The sequence below is a fragment of the Antechinus flavipes genome, chromosome 2, assembly GCF_016432865.1.
Source record: "Antechinus flavipes isolate AdamAnt ecotype Samford, QLD, Australia chromosome 2, AdamAnt_v2, whole genome shotgun sequence".
Taxonomy (NCBI): Eukaryota; Metazoa; Chordata; class Mammalia; order Dasyuromorphia; family Dasyuridae; genus Antechinus; species Antechinus flavipes.
In genome coordinates, this window is record NC_067399.1 from 571,979,910 (window position 1) to 572,002,820 (window position 22,911).

General features: G+C 34.8%; 1 protein-coding gene across 1 annotated transcript; it reads right to left on the minus strand.

Moving 5' to 3' along the window:
- Positions 1 to 422: 422 nt before the first annotated feature.
- BCL2A1 (BCL2 related protein A1) lies at positions 423 to 3,560 on the minus strand. The gene is made up of 2 exons (XM_051973960.1): positions 2,773 to 3,560; positions 423 to 997 (listed from the first exon to the last, which is right to left on the minus strand). The coding sequence occupies exons 1-2, from the start codon at positions 3,190 to 3,192 to the stop codon at positions 899 to 901; spliced, it is 519 nt and encodes a 172-aa protein (XP_051829920.1). The 5' UTR covers positions 3,193 to 3,560; the 3' UTR covers positions 423 to 898.
- Positions 3,561 to 22,911: the final 19,351 nt, after the last annotated feature.

A 22,911-nucleotide genomic window follows, 5' to 3' on the forward strand; every position in this document is an offset into this window, starting at 1 on the left:
TGACATTTGAACTGGCTTTTAAAGGATAGTTAGCAGTTGAATAAAGGAAACAAAAAAATAGCAAAAACAAGGAAGGCAGGAGCAAAGGAAGGAAGCATGTAGTAAGCATCTACTCCATGTCAGGCAAGTGCTAAGTGTTTTATAAATATCTCATTTGATCCACAGTACAGCCTTGGGAGGTAGATGGTATTATTATGTCCATTTTATGGTTGGGGAAACTGAGGCAAACAGAAGTGAAGTGAATTGCCTAATTTCACTCAGTAAATATATGATGACAAAATTAAATCAAATCTTCCTGACTTCAGGCCCAACATTATACCTCTCTACCTCCTAGCTGGAAATCGTTTGACTAGATGTTAGAATAAATACATAGAAAAGAATAATATGAGCCAAGACTAGAAAGAGAGGAGTACCAGACTATGTAGGGTATCAAATTCTGTGGAGAAGAGTTGAACTTTATTTGGAAATCCTTAAGAGACATTGAAGATATTTAAATAACATAACCAGCTCTATTTTCAAGAAAGATCGGAACTAGTACAACAGTATATAGAAAGGGCATATCAGTATACATTTATTGATAATTATATTTGAGGTTTGGTGTGTTTCTGTCAAATGAACATATTTATGAAGTGATAAGACTTAGAACTTGTATCTTGCTATGCTGCTCTATTAACTCAGAACTTAAAGCTACTACTCCAAGCAAAATAGATTGAATCCAAATTTATAGACATACACTCAGTTTGTTAATAAAAATGCTGATTTTTTAAATTGTCATAGATTCTGCAAGGGACTGGTCATGTCCATAAGAAGCAAATCTTGATCAGAGTTCTTGTGTTAGCCGGTGTTTAAGAGTAGTCAGGTGTCACAATACAAGTTGATACTTTTCAGTTGAAAAGGATTACTTCAGAAAGGAAAATACATTCCAGATCTTTGTTGAAATATCTGTGAAGTTTGGCCATCCCATATTGGGTTCAAAGTTCTTTATGAAGCCATTTTCCTGTTTTAAAAAATGAATTCTTTGTTTTTAATCATATGGAAAGCATTAAAATCGTCATAAACACATAAATAATAAATAGTTGATCCAGTCTTTTTTGGAAGAGGGCAAAAGTTCTTGACCTTGGGTGTGTAGACACAAGAGGTTTGCCTTACCATTGTCTGCTTCCAACTTCCAAGACTAGCAGCCCTCCAAATCTGCATCTTCAGGGACCCTATCTTCTAACCCTGATGGAATAATTGTATTGGGACTATCTATATCTATATAGATATATTGATTTTTAAAAATAAAAAAGTAAAAAGTAAATTCTATGTGAAGACAGAACATAAATAATTTTATAATTCCATGTGACTGCATCATGGTTGAACATACTACATGTATTAACTAACTCAAACTAAGCCAAAAGAACTTCTAAGACAAAAGACCTTTTTATTCTGGGTTGACTAATTATTAAATTCTGAGCCAATTAATTTCTCTGTTATTCCACACTAAATTGGGAGATCATAGGGTTTCTCTTTCCAGTTCACAGGGATAGTTTGAAGAGAAATTAGGTATTGTATGAGGTATAATTTTAAGTATAATTGAAGCTATCTCAATTAGCAAAAAAGATAATGGCACTCTTATTAAAGAATAAAAGTATAGTAGGATTAGATTACTTATTGGTGTGAAAATCATATCAATTCTTGTTCAGCATAGTGGCCATCATAGTTCCAGGCATGTCTAAGTCTTTGAAGGAATAATAACAGATGATGACACAAATCATAATTTTGCCAAGGTCTGAAAAGCTTGTTTAAAAAAAAAAAAAAGGATCTCACCAATAGCTAGACTTCCACATCATGCTTACTTTACATCAGACAGGGTAATGTATACATTTTTATCAACAAAGATTATTACTTGAGAATATAGTTTAATTTTTTGTAAAATAAGAAAATTGAAAAAATATCCCTGAGCTGTGGATTTACAGACATGTATAACAGTCTCATCTAAAATAATAATTGCTAATTAAAATATCTCCATGTTCTATTGTCTATAAAGTCAGAACAACCATGAGAAAATATCCACCCTAGTTTAATAATGTCTTGCCTAAAATAGGGATGGTTCCTTACATATTAAACTAGTCTTGACCTTTCAGATGCAAGCCCAACATGTTCCTTGATATATAAACCCTTTCCAAGAAAGCCAAACAAGACACATTGTGTCATCTTTTTCCTAAAGTTCCCTTCTATATTGATTTCTGGTTATTGGGTTCTGCCAGCTTTCTGATTTATCTCTTCAAGCCAACCTATTTGCATGAGCTACATTTCATCCAAGTTTATAAGCTGAGTATCTATTTGCTTCTGCCTATTTTCTTCCTGGAATTATGGGACTCTTGTCTTTTCACTGGATTCCCAAGCTACCCCATCATCCCTTGACATCTACTTTTTGCCCTTCTTATTCCCTGTACTATATAATAAAAATTAGTAGTCGATTCTTAGGGTATATCTGACAGTTAATTATTTTTAGATCACTGAAGCATCAGTTTTTTTAAAAAATATATATTATTACAAATAAAATATTCTACATTTGCTAATACAGTCCCCTTCTAGCACTACAAAAATGTGATTGTATGAAACCATACCAGAAAATTTTAGTTGAGAACTAAACTTGTAAAATTGGCTATTTAGGAAAAACTGCTAAATAAATAGAATCATTAGGTAGATTAAACTATTAGTAAGTTTAATTAGTAACTCATTATTTTACCAATAAAAAGTTTTGAGAAATATTTCTATAAAACATACCCATCCTCCATTTTGTCTTATCCACTCTGCTATGTTGTTCATTATGAACTCAGCGATAAAATGAGAAATTTCTTCATGAGTGCCCATAGTCAGTGGAGCTCTGTGTCTCAGAAGTTTCTTAATGAGAATTCCCCCAAAAGCAAATATGGTGACAATCCGTCCCCAGTTGATGATGCCATCCTCAAATTCCTTTTCCATAACACTGTTGAAAATTCTTCTGGCACAATCTACAGAAGTAATGTCCAAAGTGTTCAAGAATGTTTCCATATCCTTTTCAACTTCTTCTTGGACAGAGAAAGCAACTTTTTGAAGTATTTGAGATGTCCTATGTAGACATGATTCCAGTTGTGGCATCTGTTGAACATGCTTCAAGTAGTCCTGGGCTAACATGTGAACATAATGGAATTCACAATCAGCCATATCAAACAAGAGAGCCAAGTTTCAGGTTTTAACACTTTGAAGCTGCTGATACAATTTGAAGAAAGAGCTTACTGCTCAGGAAATAAAAAAGATCAAGATGTGGGGGCAGGTGGAATTTTTGTTTGCATCTCAGAGGGCTTTTAAATGTTCGTAGTTTTCCTATGGAGGCTGTAAATGAAAGTTCAAAATGCAGAAGAAAATCTTGTTCAAAGAAAGGTCATACTTCCTTCCATTGCAAATGACTGATTAATCTTTAAAAGCCATAAACTGGGGGTGGAGGGGAAGGGAGGAGGCAAGGGGAATACCTACAAAGGATGTGATAATATTCATTTCCTTTTGGAAACAGACCCAGAAAATGAGTACTGATAATAGATTTGTGTCAAGAAATTTAAATACTCTGTCCTCTAACAGTTGGTAACTTAGTATTTTGACACTCGAATAAAGACTGCCTATTTTAGAGAATGTGATACAAAAGGAAAGGAAAGATATCTACTTTAGTCTTCAATGCCAAGATACTCTAGAATTCCCTTTGGTCAGGGGAAAAGAATCTTTCTCACAAAAACAAACAAAATTCTCAGTTTGCTTTTCTCATTTATTCAGCTCTTGATTAATTCAGAAGTACATTAGGATCATAATTTTGTGCTGTGGAAGAGGCCTTTAAGGTCATCTAGTCCATTTCTTTCAGTTTTAATTTATGAATTAGTCAAGTTCAGGAGAAACGCTTATAAACAAATATGGAAGACATGAATTTAAATTAATGATTAAACTGAAATAGAACACATACTGGTATCACATTCTAAAGAGAGAGATGAGAGTTTTTACCACATCATTTAGCCCATAAGCCTCAGGTCTATTATCTTTAAGAAGGGAACAGTATTGTTCTACCAGCTAACAGGGTTGATATGTAAATTTACTGCAGCATTCCATATTAATGTGATTTTCTATTACTGATGAATTTATACTGTAAGGAGCAGAGCTAGAATTGGGTAGGGAACTATCAACCCTTAGGGCTTAATTTCTAAGCCTATTTGTTTGGGTGAGTTTGGAGTTCAGTAGGATTGTTCTTACAATGGCAGAAATCCATTTGGGAATATTTGGGATGCTTTTAAAAGAACCAGAAGAAATCTCCCTGGATCTCTAATAAAACTGTCAACAACCCAGGAACATTTAGAAAACTTTTAGTATACCTTATATAGAAAGGTAAATTTAGAAATATTTGTCTTACCCCAGATAGATGGCCTTATTGCTAAAGAAATCACGGAATAGTTTTCATTAAGAACAATTAGTTTTTCACCTAAAGTTTATTCCATTCAACCAGATCAGAAATCTGGTTTTGTTCATGGGTAACTGTTGAGTCTAGGTTTACTTTCAATACAAGCCAATTTTCTTTGTCCTTTTTCCTTTTCTTTACTGTCTTTGGGTTGAGGAAAGCCACTTTAAGTGTCAAGAAAGGTACTTGTTAAATACTAAACAATCAGTAATGTTTGGTAAATTTTCTGAAATGTTCCTTATTGAATATCCATGACTTTTATTTAGGGACGATTGTACCTGTGAAGCAGCATTAGACCATGTCACTCTGATTGGTGTGAAGCTCTTTAGAGTATGCACAGGAAAGAAAAATGAAAAAACAATGTTTATGTCTCTTTGGGACCTAAAGGACTGGTCTGGATTGAAGACATTGGGCAACATGTTCTAAATACACCCTTAAGCAACATCGAGAGAGAGAGAGAGAGAGAGAGAGAGAGAGAGAGAGAGAGAGAGAGAGAGAGAGAGAGAGAGAGAGAGAGAGAGAGAGAGAGGAAACTTAACAAGCATTAGAAGAGACTAGCCAAAATGTCCAGTCTATAGAAACACAAGTATATGCTTGACTACAACAGCAGTGCGATTGATGTATTTCTCTACATAAAAGAAGCCTAAGAAATTGCTTCTGAAAGAATTGTAATGGTGTATAAAGGAAGAACCTTGGAGAGATTTTGGAGCTTGCACAGAAGTTCTATAACTGGTTCCAGCAAAATGGTTTTGTTTTTTTTTTTTCCTCTTGGAAATAAACATTCCTAAGACAAAGTCAAGATGGCAGAGTAAGGCAGGAGCTTCCTCAACAGAACTGCCCCCAAATTCTTTAAATAATGATTCTAAACAAATTTTAGAGCATCAGAACACCCAAAAAGACAGAGTAGAATGTTTTCCAGTCAAAGGCAATTTAGAAGCTGAGCAACAAAGATCTGGTAGAACCAGACTGGCACCACAGCTTGCAATCCCAGCCCCAGCTTCTGCTAAGTGGAGACTTCTGAATCAGCAGTAGTGCTGGAAGCTGCTGTACCTCTCAGCCCGGGGACACCAGGGAGGATTTGGAAGGTCAGCGGAAAGTGTCTGTGGCAATGGGGTGGGAGTCTGGTGCACAGTCCCAGCATAGCCCCAGGCCTGGCCAGCACACTAGATTTTACAGCCACAGGGGGCTGGGACACACCTAACAGCTCCAGGGCAGAAAAGAGTTCTTGTGTCAGATTCCTAGAAGGACTTCTGAAAACAGCTGCACAAAATCCTTGAAGCTTGGGACAATGTACCCTCCACCCTGGAAACAGATCCCTACTTTAACAAAGAGTTAAAAGCAGAATAATAGGCTTGGAAAATAATTTTCTAACCACTGATAATTATGGTGACAAGAAAAGATCAAAACACACACTCAGAAGATGATAACAAAGTCAAAGTTCCAACATCCCAAGCCTCAAGAAAATAAGAATTGGGCTCACGCCATGGAAGGGCTTAAAGGGGACTGAATATCAAGCAAGAGAGATAGAGGAAAAATTAGGGAAAGAATTGAGAGAGGTGCAAAAGTAAATACAAAAAGTTAATTCAGAGAATACCTTTAAAAAAATATAACTGGCCAATTGGGAAAAGAGATACAAAAACTCACAGAGGAAAATAATTCTTTAAAAAATAGAATTGAGCAAATGGAAGCTAATGACTTTATGAGAAATCAAGATACAATAAAGCAAAAGCCAAAAAATGAAAAAATGGGGGAAAAAAAGTGAAATATTTCCTTGGAAAAACAACTGACCTAGAAAATAGATCCAGGAAGGATAATTTAGAAATTACTAATACCTGAAAGTCATGATTTAAAAAAAAAAAAAAAAAAAAGAGTCTAGATATCATCTTTCAAGAAATTATCAAGGAAAACTGTACTGATAGTCTCAAACCACAGGGTAAAACAAAAATTAAAAGAATCCACTAATCACCTCCTGAAGGAGATAATATTCCTGGGAATTTTCAGGAATATTATAGTTAAATTCTGGAATTTCCAGGTCAAGAAGAAAATATCATAAACATCCAGAAAAAAACAATTTGAGTATAGTGGAACCACAGTCAGGATAATACAAGATTTAGCAGCTTCTACATTAAAGGTTCTGAGGAATATGATATTCCAGAGAGCAGTGGAGCTAGAATTGCAACCAAGAATCACCTACCTAGCAAAGCTGAATGTAATCCTTCAGAGGTCATTCAATGAAATATATTCAGTGGTCATTTGTGATAAAAAGACCAGAACTGATTGGAAAATTTGATTTTCAAATACAGAACTCTGGAGAAGCATAAGGACATTGCAACATTGTAACATTAGAATTTTCTCATGACAGGAGTATATATAGACAGAATGCATGGATGTGAGTTGAATATGAAGGGATAATATATTTTTCTTAAAATGATGAAATTAAAGGGTGAGAGAGGAATGTACTGGGGAAAAGAGAAAGGGAGAATTGAATGATGAAAATCATCTACCACAAAAAAAAAAAAAAAGCAAGAAAAAGCTTTTCATAGTGGAAGGGAACAAGGGGAGGAGAGAGTGAGTTAAGTGAATCTTACTCTCATCAGAATTGTCTCAAATAGGAAATAACATACATACTCAATTAAGGCTATAGAAATCTAATTTATTCTGCAGGAAAATAAGAGGGGAATGGGCTATGGAAAGTGGGGGAAGGTGATCAAAGAAAGGGCATATTAGGGGAGGGAGTGTTCAGTAGCAAAACACTTTTGAAGAGGTACAGGTGAAAAGAGAAAATAAATGGGAGAAAATATAATTAGCAATAGTGATTGTAAAAAATATTTTTGAAATAAGTTTTTCTGTTAAAGCCTCATTTCTCAAACATAGAGGGAACTGAGTCAAATTTATAAAAAATAAGAGCCATGTCCTAATTGATAACTGATCAAAAGATATGATCTGTCCCCAAAGGATTATAAATTCATACATATCCTTTGATCTAACAACATCACTACTAGGTATGAATTTCAAAAGAGATTTTTTGGGGGGAGAGAAGGGAAATAACTTATATGTACCCCCCAAAAAATTCACAGCAGCTGTATTCTTAAGACAACAAAATTAGAAATTTAGAGGATGCCCATCAACTGAGGAATGGCTCAATGAACTGTGATAGAATATTATCATTCTCTGGAAAATGATGAACAGGATGCTCTTAGGGAAAAACAAAAACCTGGAAAGTCTTCCATGAACAAAGTAAAATATACTGTATACAAAGTAATAGCAATGTTCTGAGATGACCAGCTATGAATGACTATTATTCTCAGTAGTACAATCATCCATGACTATTCTGAAGGACTTATGATGAAAAATCCTATCCATACCCAGAAAAGGAACTGATTGTGTCTGAATATAAATTGAAGCATTCTCTCTTTTTCCAACTTAATTTTTCTTGAAGGTTTTTATTAGGGTGGAAGAGAAATGTTTTCTTTCACAACTTAACTTTTAAGGAAATGTTTTGCATAACTTCACATATACTTTCTTAATTGTGGGTGGGGATAAGGGAGAAAAACTAGAACTCAAAAATCTTAAAAACAAATATAAAAATGTTTTGAATGTAACTGGGTGAAAATATTCAATTGATTAATTAATTAAAAAGAAATAAGCATTCCTTTGTAAAAGCTAATGAAACTGGAAAGTCATTCACTGGTGGCTAACAGTCTAGGGAACATACACTTGAAATGGAAGCTCAAGATGATAGCATTAAAGTAGGGACACTCTAAACAATTATAACTAATAATACTGGAGTATTGTTACTCCACTAAGATACTGGAGTAGAAAGTGGGGAAAAATGCATCAGACTCTATCTGAGAGAGTGAGCCCAGGACATACTGACTACAATAGGATCACAAAATCTAAATTGGTAGAAGTTTCAATAGCAATATAGTTCAATTGAAAAATCAAAAGAATCTCAACTATGAAATATGCAACAAGTAGTTGTTCAGCCTCTGCTTAAAGACTTCCAAGGAGGGGAACATACTACCTCTCAAGGTAGGCCATTTTGCTTTTGGCAACTCTAATTGTTAGAAAAGTTTTTCCCCTTGATATCAAACCTTAATTTGCCTCTTTGCAATTTCCATTCAGTGCACTTGGTTCTAAATTCTGAAGTCAAATAGAATAAATTAATCTCTTCCACATTCAAGTTCTTTAAATTCTTGAAGTAGCTATCATATCTTTTTTTTTTTTCTCTCCAAACCAAACATTCTCAGTTTCTTTAACTGATCCTCATGTCATGGACCAGTGCCCCTTCAACATCCTCATTTTCTTCCTTTCAACACTTTCCAGGTTATAATTATCCTTAAACTGTGGTGCCCAGAGCTAAACATAAAATCCATATAAGGTCTGAAGAGTATAGAGTATATGTATTCCTAGATGCTAGGCCTCTTTTGATGTAGCTCAAAATTGCATTAGTTTTTTTCACTACTGCATTGTACTGCTGAATCACATTAAGCTTGCAATCCACTACAACCCACAGATCTTTTTTTAGAACAACTATTGTGTTTTCATACCTCCCCCATTTTACACTTCTGACAGGGATTTTGTGTGTGTGTGTGTGTGTGTGTGTGTGTGTGTGTGTGTATTAAAGTGCAAGTGTCCCTACTGAATCTCATCCAATTAGATTCAGACCAATTACTTTAGCTTGCCAGGATCATTTTGGATCCTGATTCTTGTCATCCAATGCTTTCCTATCATTCCTAGGTTTGTAGAACCTGCAAATTTAATGAACATAATGACTCAATAATGACTTTGTCCAAACCTTTTATATAAATATTAAATAGTGCATGGCCAAGCACAGATCTCTCAGATATTCAATTGGAAATGTGCAAAACTGACCCATAATAACTCTTTGAATACAACCATACAAGCATGTCTGAATCCTTCAGACTACTATCATTGAATCCATCCATATTCTCCACAAGAACAGTGTGTTTAAATTATAGATATAAATTCCAAGGCTAGAGATAATTGAAATTTAGTTATTTCCCTGGGGAACCTAAAACCAGTGAACCTATAATGAGAGACAAGTTTGTGTCCTTCCTCAGTAATTGAAATTTTATCATTGTTTTTAGGATCAGTAAAAAGCTAGTTTTTTGGAGGCAAGACAACTTGCCCAGGATCATACAGAGAATGCTTCAGTCTGAATAAACATTTGTTAAGCAACTATTATGTCACAGGCACTAACCAAGAATTGAGAATATGATGAAAAGCAAAAGACAGTTTCTTTTCTCAAAGAATTCACAGTCTAATTAGGGAAGCAACATTCACCATAGAAATAAACAAATCTATGTTAAAACAGTATATACAGGATAAATTGGAGAGAATAAGAAAAGCACTATAATATTTCTATAGGGGGTATTAGGAAAGTCATCTTGTAATAAGTAGAATTTTAGGTGGGACTTGAAGGAAGTCAGGAACCAGATAGGAGGAAGAAGAACATCCTAGGTATGATGGACAGTCAATGAAAATGTTCATTCTGGAAACAGAATATATTGTTCTAAGAACATTAAGGGGGTCAATTTCATTGGACTACAGGGTATAAAAGGCTATACGGTGTAAGCAGACTGAAAAGGTAGAGGACAGATTATGGGGAATTTCAATGCCAAATAAAGGATTTGTTTTAGAAATATTTTATTCTTTTCCCAATGATATATCAAAACAATTTTTAGCATTCATTTTTACAAGATTTTGATTTCCAAATTTTTTTTCCCTTTCCTTCTTCCTAAACTGGTAGGCAAATTGATATGGGTTATCATGTGGAGCATATTTCCATCTTAGTCACCGTTATAAAAGAAGAAACAGATCAAAAAGGAAAAAGAAACATGAAAAAAAAAGTAAATTTCAAAAGTATTTCAATCTGCATTTAGAGTCCATCAATTCTTTACCTAGATGTGGATAACATTTTCCTTCATGAGTCCTTTGTACTTGTTGCTGAAAAAAGCCGAGTCACTCAGTTGATAATCACAAAATGTTGCTGATATTGTGTAGTGTTTTCCAAGTTTTGCTCATTTCACTCAGCATCAGTTCATACAACTCTTTCCAGGTTTTTCTGAAATCTGCTTGTTCTTCCTTCTTCTTTAATCACACAATAGTGCTCCATCACATTCCTATACCATAGCTTGTTCAGTCATTATTCAATTGATGGGCATCCTCTCAATTTCCAATGTTTTGCCACCACAATAAGAGCTGCTATAAATATTTTTACATGTATAGTTCCTTTCCCCTTTTTATGATCTCTTTGGGATACAGACCTAGTATTGATATTGCTGGATTAAAGTGTATGGACAATTTGATTGCCCTTTGGGCATAGTTCCAAAATAGTTGGATCAATTCACAACTCCAAAAGTAATGCAATAGCGTCCCATTTTTCCCACATCCTCTCCAGAATTTATCATTTTCCTTTTTTGTCACATTAAACAATCTGATAGATGTGAAGTGATACTTTAGAGTTGTTTTAATTTGCATTTCTCTAATCAAAAGTAATTTAGAGCACCTCTTCATCTGCTTTTATATAGCTTTGATTTTTTCATTTGAAAATTGTCTATTCATATCCTTTGACTATCAATTGGGGAATGGCATGTATTCTTATAAATTTTGGAAATGAGGCTTTTATCAGAGACATTTGCTATAAAGAGTGTTTCCCATCTTTCTGTCTAATCTTGGTTGCATTTGTTTTGTTTGTGCAAAAACTTTTAAATTTAAGACAATAAAAATTATCCATTTTATATCTTGTAATGCTCTCTCTCTCTTTTTTGGTCATGAATCTGTAACTCAACTGCTCCTTTAAGAATTTGAAGACTATACCACTTGGTACATATATATTTAGTATTGCTATAACTTCATTGTTTATGGTACCTTTAAGTAAGATGTAGTTTCCTTCTTAATCTCTTTTAATTAAAAGATCTAATTAGATCAATTTTTGCTTTTGCTTTGTCTGAAATCAGAATTGCTATCCCTACTTTTTTTCTTTCAGCTGAAGTATAATAGAGTCTGCTCCAATCCCTTACTTTTACTCACTGTACTTCTCTGCTTCAAGTATATTTATTGTAAAAAACATATTATAGGATTCTGGTTTTTTGATCTACTCTGCTATCTGCTTCCTTTTATTTTATCTCACTCAGATTCATCATGATTACTACCTGTCTATTTTCCTCCATCCTATTTTTCCCCCTTTGTCCTCTTTCTTCTTTCACCCTTTCCCTCTTCATTGATGTTTTACTTCTGCTTACCACCTGCCCCGCTGCTGTCCCTTCAGTCTACCCCACCTCTTTACTTAATCTTTTCCACTCCTATTTTCCTATCTGGCAAGATAGATTTTTACTGATGTGTATATTATTCCCAGTTTGAACCAATGCTGATGAGAGTAAGGTTCAAATAATGTTCATTGCCCATTCTCCCGTTCCCTTCTACTGTAATAGGGTTTTTAAACCTTTTTATGTGAAACAATTTACCTTTCTTCTATCTCTCCTTTCCTCCTATACCCAGTTACTTCTTTCTCATACCTTAGTTATTTATGTCATTCCCTCAGATTTACTTTATACTCATCTTTCTGTCTATCCATATTCCTTTTTAACTGTACCATTAGTGGTACCATTTTTAAGAGTTACCAGTTATCGGGCTTATATCCCAAAGAGATTTTAAAGAAGGGAAAGGGACCTGTATATGCAAGAATGTTTGTGGCAGCCCTCTTTGTAGTGGCCAGAAACTGGAAACTAAGCAGATGCCCATCAGTTGGAGAATGGCTGAATAAATTGTGGTATATGAATATTATGGAATATTATTGCTCTAATTATATATATTATTTTCTATAAGAAATGACCAGCAGGATGATTTCAGAAAGGCCTGGAGAGACTTACATGAATTGAAGCTGAGTGAAATGAGCAGGACCAGAAGATCATTATATACTTCAACAACAATATTATATGATGATCAATTCTGATGGACCTGGCCATCTTCAACAATGAGATGAACCCAATCAGTTCCAATAGAGCAGTAATGAATTGAACCAGCTACACCCAGAGAAAGAACTCTGGGAGATGACTATGAACCACTATATAGAATTCCCAATCTCTCTATTTTTGTCCACCTGCATTTTTTATTTCCTTCACAGGCTAATGGTACACTTTTTCAAAGTCCGATTCTTTTTGTACAGCAAAATAACTGTTTGGACATGTATACATATATTGTGTTTAACTTATACTTTAACATATTTAACATGTATTGGTCAACCTGCCATCTGGGGGAAGGAGTCGGGGGAAGGAGGGGAAAAATTGGAACAAAAGGTTTTGCAATTGTCAATGCTAAAAAATTACCTATGCATATATCTGGCAAATAAAAAGCTATAATTTTAAAAAATGGAAAAAAATAAAAAATAATAAGAAGAAAGAGTTACCAGTTATTATCTTCCCATGCAGGGATACAAACAGTTGAGCTTCGTTGAATTCTTTTGGGTTTTTTTTTTCCTTTTTTTAAAGTTAAAAAAAAATTTACTTTTTTTAGGCTTCTTTATTAGAGAACAAAATTTGTGTTCACTTCTGATCTTATGAAAGCTTGAAGTTCTTCCATTTCATTGAATGACTATTTTATCCTTTTTAATATTATGCTTAATTTCACTGGGTTAGTTATAGTTCTAGCTTCTTTACTTTCTGGAATTATCATGTTCCATGACCTCTGCTCCTTAATTGTTGCAGCTGCTAACTCCTGTGTAATCCTGACTGTGGTTCTTCAATGTTGGAATTGTTTCTTTCTGGCCACTTGCAGTATTTTTCCTTGAGTTTATCATTCTCTAATTTGGCTATTAATGTTTCTTGGAGTTTTTATTTGGGAATCTCTTTCCTGATTTGATCAATGGATTCTTTCAATGCCCATTTTGCCCTCTGATTCCAAGATATCAGGAGAGTTTTCCTTGATTACTTTTTGAAAAATGTTGTCTAGATCCTCCTTTCAGTTATGGCTTTCAGGTAGTTTAGTGATTTTGACATTGTTCCTCCTTCATCTATTTTCCATGTCAGTTGTTTTTCCAATGAAGTATTTTGCATTTTCTTCCATTTCTTTCCATTCTTCTGAATTTATTTGATTGATTCTTGATGCCATTAACTTCCATTTGACCAATGCCAACTTTCAAGGACTTGTTTTTCTGTTTACTGTGTACTTCCCTTTCCATTTGGCTAATTTTATTTTTTAAGCACTTGTTTTCTTTTCCTAGCCATTGTCTTTTTTCCTAATTCTCTAACATCACTCTCATTTCTTTTCTCAATTTTTCTTTTACCTTTCTTATATGGTTTTTAAGTTTTAGTTTTTTGAATCCTTCCATGAGTTCTTTCTGGTCTTGCGACAACTTTTCAGTTTTCTTTGGGGTTTTACCCACAAGTGTTTTGACATTGTTGTTCTCTTCTGAGTTTCTGTTTTGATCTTCCCTGTCACCATACTGACTTTATACTTTCAATTTTTTTTGTTGTTGTTATTGTTGGTTTTTGCTCATCTTTTTTGGGGGGAGCCTTTCCACTCACTGAAACACTCCCTGTCCTGGACTGCATTCCCCTTTTGTGTGAATGAAACAAACCTTTCCTATCAATCTTCAAGTTTCTGGGGCTAAAAGATTGTTTCACCTCATCTTTTTGCTGGGCTTGCTATTCCAAAATTTGTTTCAGGGCACTATTTATGGTTGTTTGGAGGTGAATATGGGAAAGACACAGCAATTTATTGCTTATTCCATCATCTTGGTTCCCAAATAAAGGATTTCTAAGATTTTATCCTAGAGAAGATAGGAAGCCACTAGAATTTACTGACCAAATCTGTACTTTAGGATGAATGGCAAATGGACTGACGTGGGAGATACTTGTGGACGGGAGGCCAACCAGGAGCTATTGCAATAGTCCCGATATGAAGCGATGAGGATCTGCACCAAGGTGGCAGCAAAGTTAGAGGAAAGAAGAGAAGAGGATTCTGGGAAGATGATGGAGCAGGTTGATAAATTTCAAGCTCTCCAGATTCCTGGAGATCAAATTTGTGCCTCAAGGCAAACATAGACTAGTGAAAAATCCAGAAGATGAGGCAGAACAGGGTCCTCCTAATATAATCCAAGAATATCTCAGCAAAGACTCCAGGCCCAGGATTAAATCCCGTGAAGTGCAAACCCCTCCAGCTAGATGCACAGAAACACCAGGAGGGGAACCATGGGGCCAGCTGCATGTGGCTGAGCTTCTGCAGGAACCACAGACACTATCACTACTGGACAGCTGTGGAGTCAGAGTCTGAGTCCCAGAAAACTGAGGGAACCACAGCAGAGCTGCAGCCTTGGGAGAGAAGGAGCCAGTCCCCAGTGAGTGCAGAGGCCGTGGGCAGGGATGCTGCTGGCACCTGCAGGAGGGGGAGCTCTTGGTTTGGGGTTCCAGGTCAGAGGGGAGAGCTGAAGTGAAGCCAGAGGCACCATCCCCCACCCCAGAATTAGAGGTGCTTACACTAATACTTAAATGGACCAGCTAAGAAAGATCCCCACCATAGAAACATACTATGGGAACAGAGAAGACAGGGGTTCATCTTCAGAGGAGCACACTGAAGTAAAAATAAGCTTGTACCCCAAAGAGTAACATGAAATGGCTCTCTTCCCAGAGAGAAGTAAAAGAATTTAAAAATCAAATGAGAGAGATTAAAAATCAAATTTAAAAATCACTGAGGAAAAACTAAAAAAAATTAAAATAAAAATAAAAACCATCCAAGACAAACAAGAAAATTATGGGGGAAAAAAAGTTAACCAACTAGAAAAGGAGATCCAGAATCTCAAAGACAAAAATAACTTTTTGAAAATTAGATTTGGACAAGAGCAAGCCAGTAAAGCTATGAGAGATCAAGAAATAACAAAACAGATTATAAAGAATGAAAAAATAGAAGAGAATATGTAAAACATATAAGAAAAACAACAGATCTGGGTACAGATCAAAAAGAGAAAATATAAGAATAATTGGACTGCCTGAAAGTTGTGACCAAAAAAAGAACCTTGACACAATAATGCAAGACCTAATTCAAGAAAATCTTTCTACAATGCTAGACCACAAGGGGAAAGTAGAAATAGAAAAAATCCACCAATTACTACCTCAACAAAATCTTACATGGAAAACATATAGAAATATTATTACCAGATTTTGAAACCCCCAGATCAAAGAGAAAATCTTTCAGGGAACAAGAAAAAAACAATTCAAATACACTGGAGCTACAATTAGAATTGTACAGGATTTTTGAATTCTTCCATGAGTTCTTTCTGGTTTTATGACAACTTTTCAGTTTTCCTTGGGGTTTTGCCCACATGTGTTTTGACATTGTTGTCTTCTTCTGAGTTTCTGTTTTGATCTTCCCTGTTACCTATTTTGGTGTCTCAATAAAAGATCACAAGTCCTAGAATCATATCTAATAACAATCAAAAGAACTAGGCCTGTGGCCAAAAATATCACATCTGGCAAAATTATAATAATGAGCAAGGCAAAATGGACATTCAATGAACTTGCAGATTTTTAGGACTTGAATTTAATAGACATATAAGAACCAATATCAAAGATCAATTTCAAGGAACTCAACATGGACAAATTATTTATGATTTATTAAATATGGGAAATGAATATCTTATACTTAAGACTGACAACAATAGGGCAGCTCAAAAGAAAGATTGGGGCAGAGTTCTGGTAAAAACTGTAATCATGTCATATAAATCAGGTGCAGAGAAATAATAAGACACAGAGGTATTGTTGGGGAGTAGGACTCATATTTTCAAAAACCTACTCACATTGGAAATGGATTAAATAGGCAATACTACTTATATACCATAAAGGATATAGCACCCTCCAAAATCTATAAAGAAATAAGGGGGAAGGGATGGGTAGATGGGGAAGCAAAGAATAAGGGAAGAAGGCTAGGGAGGGATCCATGGGTGGAGTGAGATTAAGTAATAGCAAGGCAAGTTTAGGAGCAGAATTAAAGCAAAAAGATGGCAGAGATAGGAAAGATGTGTGTCTTGGGGGGGGGGGGGTTGATATGTGTATGTATGTGTATGTATATATCTACATATGTATATATAAATATATCCTTTTTTTTTTTTTTTTAAACTGTAGCCTGCTTGGGGGTGGGGGAAAAGAAAGGGGGAAAAAAGAAAAAAGTAAAAAAGATGAGTAGCAGAGAACAAAAGAACAATTTACAAGGAAGTAAAAGATGGATACTCATGAATAGAATTTCTTCTGCTAATATAATATACACTTCCTTTATCTAGTATTTGTTGTTACATGTTTTGAATCCTCCCTGATGTTCTGCTGGGCATATCCACATGACAATGTTCTCTTTTGTTTTGTTTCATTTTGTTTTGTATTCCTTTTCTATTTTTCTTTTTTTCTTATTCTGTTTTTTAAATAAAGAAAAAAAAAAAAAGAGGATGTGTAGGAAAGATGTTACTAAGGTAAAATTGACAGGACTGGGCAACAGATTTTATGTAAGGAATGAAAAGGACAATGAGGAGCCAAGGATGACATCTAGGTTCTGATGTGGGTGACTGGAAGGATGGTAGTAGCTTTTAACAGTAATAGTGAAGGATTTGGGGAGAAAGGAAATGAGTTCAGCTTGGGATATACTACGTTTAAGATGTATATAGGATATCCTTATCCATTTCGAGATGTCCAAGAGGCAGTTGGAGATGTAAGACTGGAGTTCAGCAGAGAGATTAGGGGTGAGAAGATTTGAAAATTGTAAGTATAAAGATGATAATTGAAAGCAAAGAAGCTGATATGAACTCCAAGTAAAACAGTTTAAAAGGAAAAAAATAATTGGCAGGAATGACTTGGATAGAAATTCAATAAAAGAGCCAAAAAGGAGTAGATAGGTAGGAAGAGAACTAGGAGAGAATAGTATGAAAATGTAGTAAAAAGAAAATATCTAGGAGGATAGAGTGATTAGCAGTGTCAGAGACTTCCAAGAGGTCAAAAAGAATAAGGATTGAAAAAAGGCCATTAGATTTGGCAATTAAAAATCATTAGTGACTTTGAAGTGTGAAGTTTCAGATGAATAGTGAGATCATAAGCCAGGCTGGATAGCAGGTGTGGGGAACCTTTTTTTTTTGCCACGGGCCATTTGGATGATTATAACATCATTCATGGGACAAATAAAATAGAACTCAAGGAATGTGAAGTTGTTATATCTAGCTTTCAGCTCATCATCATTTGTAATTACCTTAGCAAAAATATGTAGACAGGACATTCCTGCCCCTGCTATAGAGATTTAAGAAGACAGTAAAAGGAAAAAAAAGTGAAGGGTAGATGGTCTTTTCAAGATATCAAAGTAGGATGCATGAGGAAGGAATTTCATAGCCTCTTAGGCAATTTCCTTCTATTTTTTTCTTCAGTTCACATGTGGAATTTATTTGATTATTTATGTAGTGCCTTTCTTCCCCTGCCATCAGTTAATTCTAATCTTTTCATGCCTTTTTAGTTATAATATATTCAAATTAATAAGCACAAGCTCCTAATGTCTCTGAATTTCTTTCTCAAAAGACTATCATTTATAGGACATCACATTTGTAAGGTTTTTGACAGAATATACCATAGGTAAGAGGTAGGATTCAATGACAGCTATTTGTAAGGATATAAAAAGAACAGCAATCAAGATCAGTGATCATATTAAGAGTTTCCATTCTAGGTGGAAGAGGTATAAGGATTGGTCAGTTCTAGTTATATAGACTATAGATATCATCAACCGCCGGCTAAACTAGTTTGTGTTTGTCTTGAGAACTCATTTAGTTTAGAATAGGTATAAAAATATTTTTCTGCTTACAAGTTTTTCAGCTTATGAAATTTGATCTTATTTAGAAATATATTAATCATTTGCCTATATATATATATATATATATATATATATCATTTGCCTTCCTTGTGGGAAAGAGTGGGTAGGAGTGTGGTGACAGGAGGAAAAAAAACCCTTGCTGTTGGCAAACCCCAACAGGCCCTACACAAACGTCTTCCTGTGCTTATTTTATTTTCCTTCTTCTGGTCTTATTCCCAATGTTTTTAACTCCTCACCCCCAATTCCATCCCTTTAGATCTATATAATCACCTGAGACATAGTTTCTCTAACCTTAAAGACCTGTGGGATCAAGGTCAATTGAAGAAATTCTTTATAAGAAATGATAAGCACACATGAGCCAATAGTAAAAACAAAACACCTATTTATGATACATAATTTCTAAAATATTACCACATGCAAAATGGAGGGAAAAAAACATTACAAAAGCAAAAAATTATTTAGGCACTGTGAACTTCAGTAAAATGAAAAAAGTACATTCAATTTTTAATCAGAGAACGTGGGTTTGTATCCCAGATTTGTTACTTTATTACATATGGTACTTTGTTACTAATGACTTAAGTAATAATTGACCTTGAAAAAAATTATTTGTCTTTTTAGCGTCTCAACTTAATCATATTTTTCAGTGATAGCATTTAAACTAAAAACACCCACCAGAATCCTTCCATCTTCAAATCCCATAATTTTATATTGTTTATAATGTTAACCTAATTTTGAAAAAGCATTTCACTCACATGAAACTTAGAATGAACAATTACACAGTATCTTTTTCTCTTAAAAATGTTTGTGAACTAAATTTGTAAAGTTTTTTTTTTTAATATTTTCCAACTTTACCTGCAGAATTTATGTATCTACATTAAGGTGCAATTTCGTAGCAGAATTATTAGCTAATTATTCCCTAATAATGTCCATATTTATAATACTATACAAGAAAAGAAAAACAATTTTGGACTTTCTCCTTGCATTATATTCCATCTGTCTCATCCTTTCCCCAAAGGGAAAAATATCTTGGGCAAGGCAGGAAAATCCTATTTTAAGGGGTTGTCTGATAATATAATTAGTATAACTGCTTAAAATACCAAAAAAAAAAAAAAATTCTATTAGACCTGGTAGTCATAGAAGCTGATGGGGAAACGAGATAAGTGAGATAAGGTATGACTCTCATAATGGGAAAAGAGGAAGATAGCATGGAAAATTAGGATGATGTGGATGTAAGTTATCATCTAATTCCTTGGACTTTAGCAAGGCAAAAGATTGGAAGAGGCAGAAGATAGAGTCGTTGAACGATTTAAAAAATTATTTCATAAATAAAGGAAGAACTCCATGCATTAACAAGGCTCTGAAGCCTAAATAGTTCAATTGCTATAAAAATTCCAGCAGAAACGCAAAAGTAACCCCCAAATTACAGATTGCTTCTATACCTTTGTCCCCATTTATTTGCAGGAAAGTATTTCCAAGGGGCAACATTGCCCTATAAAGATGCCAGCTCTTGAAAGGGAATAGATGTCAAAGGAAAACCGAATGGGAGGGGTTATCCTTCTGCACTTTCCTCAGCCCCACCGATAGGCTAGGGGCTCTGACTTGCAACAAAGCTTGATCTCAGACTCAGTCACTCGGGGCTCAAACCCATATAGAACTTTAAACAAAAATGCTAATATATACTGATAGGAAACTATTCTAGTATCTTTGGGCAAAATAGAATGAAAATCCATACCACTAAAATCAGAGTATTTTCTGAATTGCTTAATAAGGAATAAGGAATGAGGGGAAGAAAACAATTCAACACCCCTCAGAAAACAAGGGACTAAGGTTCAGGTGGCAGTGCCTGGTCTTCAGATCAATTGAGTCTCATCATACATATTAGGGATTGGGGCTATAATATTCATATTGGTTTTCACTCATAATCTACATGAGACCCAGGAATCTGGAAAATGTAATTAGGGTGATCATCAGAAGTCAAGGTGAAATGTCTCACTGAGGCAAGCTCCCTGTGGACAGGAAAGAGTTCTGAATAGGAGAGTCTAGAGCTCTTCCATCTCCTTCCTGGATCTCACAAACTTCAGAAAAGGCACTGTGGGAATCAAAGAATAAGCTTCTGCCCATCAAAGAACATTGAATACTCCAGGTGAAAAGAACATTGTGTGGCTGGCCAAACCAGAGTCTGGAGATGGTAAAGATTATCATAGCCCACTGAAGGACAAGCCCAGAGAGCCCAACTATCCTCCCAGGATGCTGTATCTTGTGAAGGAGTCAGCGGTGAAGCAGTCAGCTTGTACAGCTTAGTCTGAACTTCTAGCATTAGAGCCACCTGCCTATCTGATAAGAACCAAATCCAATCAGGAGGCAGTAGAGAAGCTGAACCCCCTCACTCTGAGCAGGCTATCCAGAAAGCTTTCAGGTTCTGGGAGAAGCGAGTGGATGGGATGACTTAATGATAAACTTCACACAGAGTTTCTGGAAAATATAAAAAAGTCATTAAAACCCCAATGTTCCAGAGCTATAAGTTGCTTTGGCCATGTTTGTTCCCTATGGTTATATTTCAAGCTTGTTCTTCCTCTCAGAGACTTTGTATATTTGTTGAAGAATATACTCAAAGTTTTTGGAGAAATGCTTTATCCCTACTATTCTTACTTCTTTGATTTCAGTAAAAGCCTTTTCTTAAAAAAAAAAAAAAAAAGTCTACTAGCCTATGGAAAATAGACGCACTTTCTTTTCTATCAATAATGAAGCTCTATAAAAGAAAAAATACTGAAGAACTTATAAATGTCTACAATCTAATGGCTCTGAATAGATTATTGGTAAGAGAATATCTTTTTAATGAATTATTATATGTTCTAGATTGTATTCACTATATTCATTTTGTAGAGTAGTAATCACTTTATCATAAGAAATTTCAGTTCCTTAAGCTCCCACATTTTTATTCTGCCTAAGTGTAGAGTCATGTTGAGAGTGGGATTGAAGTAAGTATTGGAAATGCTGATGAGCAATTAAATGAACCTCCAATTATTATGAAACAGTAGAGAAATATGAATTAGAAAGAAATCAAAAGAAAAAAAAAACATTTGCCTGGTTGATGAAACTGTTGGGAAACGGTCAGGTGATTTAAGATTCAAATAGTGAGAGTTTTAGTATGGAGGGAGGGGTCGACAAAGTTGAAAAAAAAAAAAAAGGGAGAATAAAAGGGAGGAGCAGAAAAGTGAAAAGAAGGAAGGGAATAAGAGTGTGACAAAATATATTACAATATTGTAAACATAAGATTTTTGTGGAAATAGAATGCCAGATAAGACAAGAAGTTAACTAACATTATTAGTCCTGATTGCAAATAATGAGGTCACTTTAGATTTAATGTTAGTGCAGTATGACATAGGAAAAATTAGAGAACAATTCATCCTTCTCTCCTACATGTACACTGTCTAGCCACAAACTAAATACTATTGATCCTCAGTTCTTCCATCTATCTTAGAACTTCAGTCATGTTCCATTCCACTCTCAATTCTGGCTTCCATCTTTTTCTCATTATCTGCCATAATCACCACTATCCCAACCAGCCACCTTTACAGTATTAATTCCATTAGGGAAAGGGTTGTCTTGCTTGATTGTATTTGTATTTCAAGCTTATAACAGTGCTTGTATAGTAAACATTTAATATACTATATTACCTGTCGATCTACCTGCCTATCTTCCTACCTACATGTTAAATGGCAATGTTATTAAATTATTGAAGATGTTAGGAACAATGATCAAAGATCATCATTTAAACTGTTACAAGTAATTTTTATTTGTACTTAATAATATCAGTACTATGGCCACATATGCATCAGATATTCTTTTCTAAGCATAAAAAAATCAACTTTCCTTTCCTTTTGTGAAAATGTCATTTTAGGGAAAGTACCCAAAGAAATAGCTATTCAAATAACTAAACGTAATTACTGACCAAAGTAGCTCTGGATTTTCCATCTCCCTAAATGACATAAAACATAATACACAAATCATGAAAGCAGAAGTTGCATAACAAGAAGTGAAAGTGTCTTTTTTCAACATTCACTGATAATGGAGAACCCAAAGGATCAGAGTCCGAGTCCAAGAAATAAACATTTGCTCAGAAAAAAATTTGGTAGAATGCTGAAGGTCTAGAATCAGGCAAGATTACCATAAATATTGGGCAACCTTTCTGGGTCTCAGTTTCTTCAATTGTCAAATGAAGAATTTGAAATGGATGATTTCTAAGATTTCTTCTCAGTCTATGATCTCATGACCATCTAAATCTTTTGATATTTCCACATATATACCAGATTCAGGCCTCTGTATAGACATCATACTTCAAATGTATTCTTCTTAAGAAAGCATCTTAAGACTAGCTTCCCTTCCCATCTAACTCATTATCTTTCTCCAGGGGCTTCCTATAACCTCTGTGCTGGGAATGAAGTGTCTTCTTCTAAAAAAAGAAGAAGCAAGGAAACCAGTGTCACTGTGTCGTAGACATAGGTGTGTGTAGAACTGGATTATAAAGGGTTTTGAATGCCAAGCAAAAGATCTATTTGGCCACAGAGGCTATAGGAAGCTCTTGGAGTTTGTTG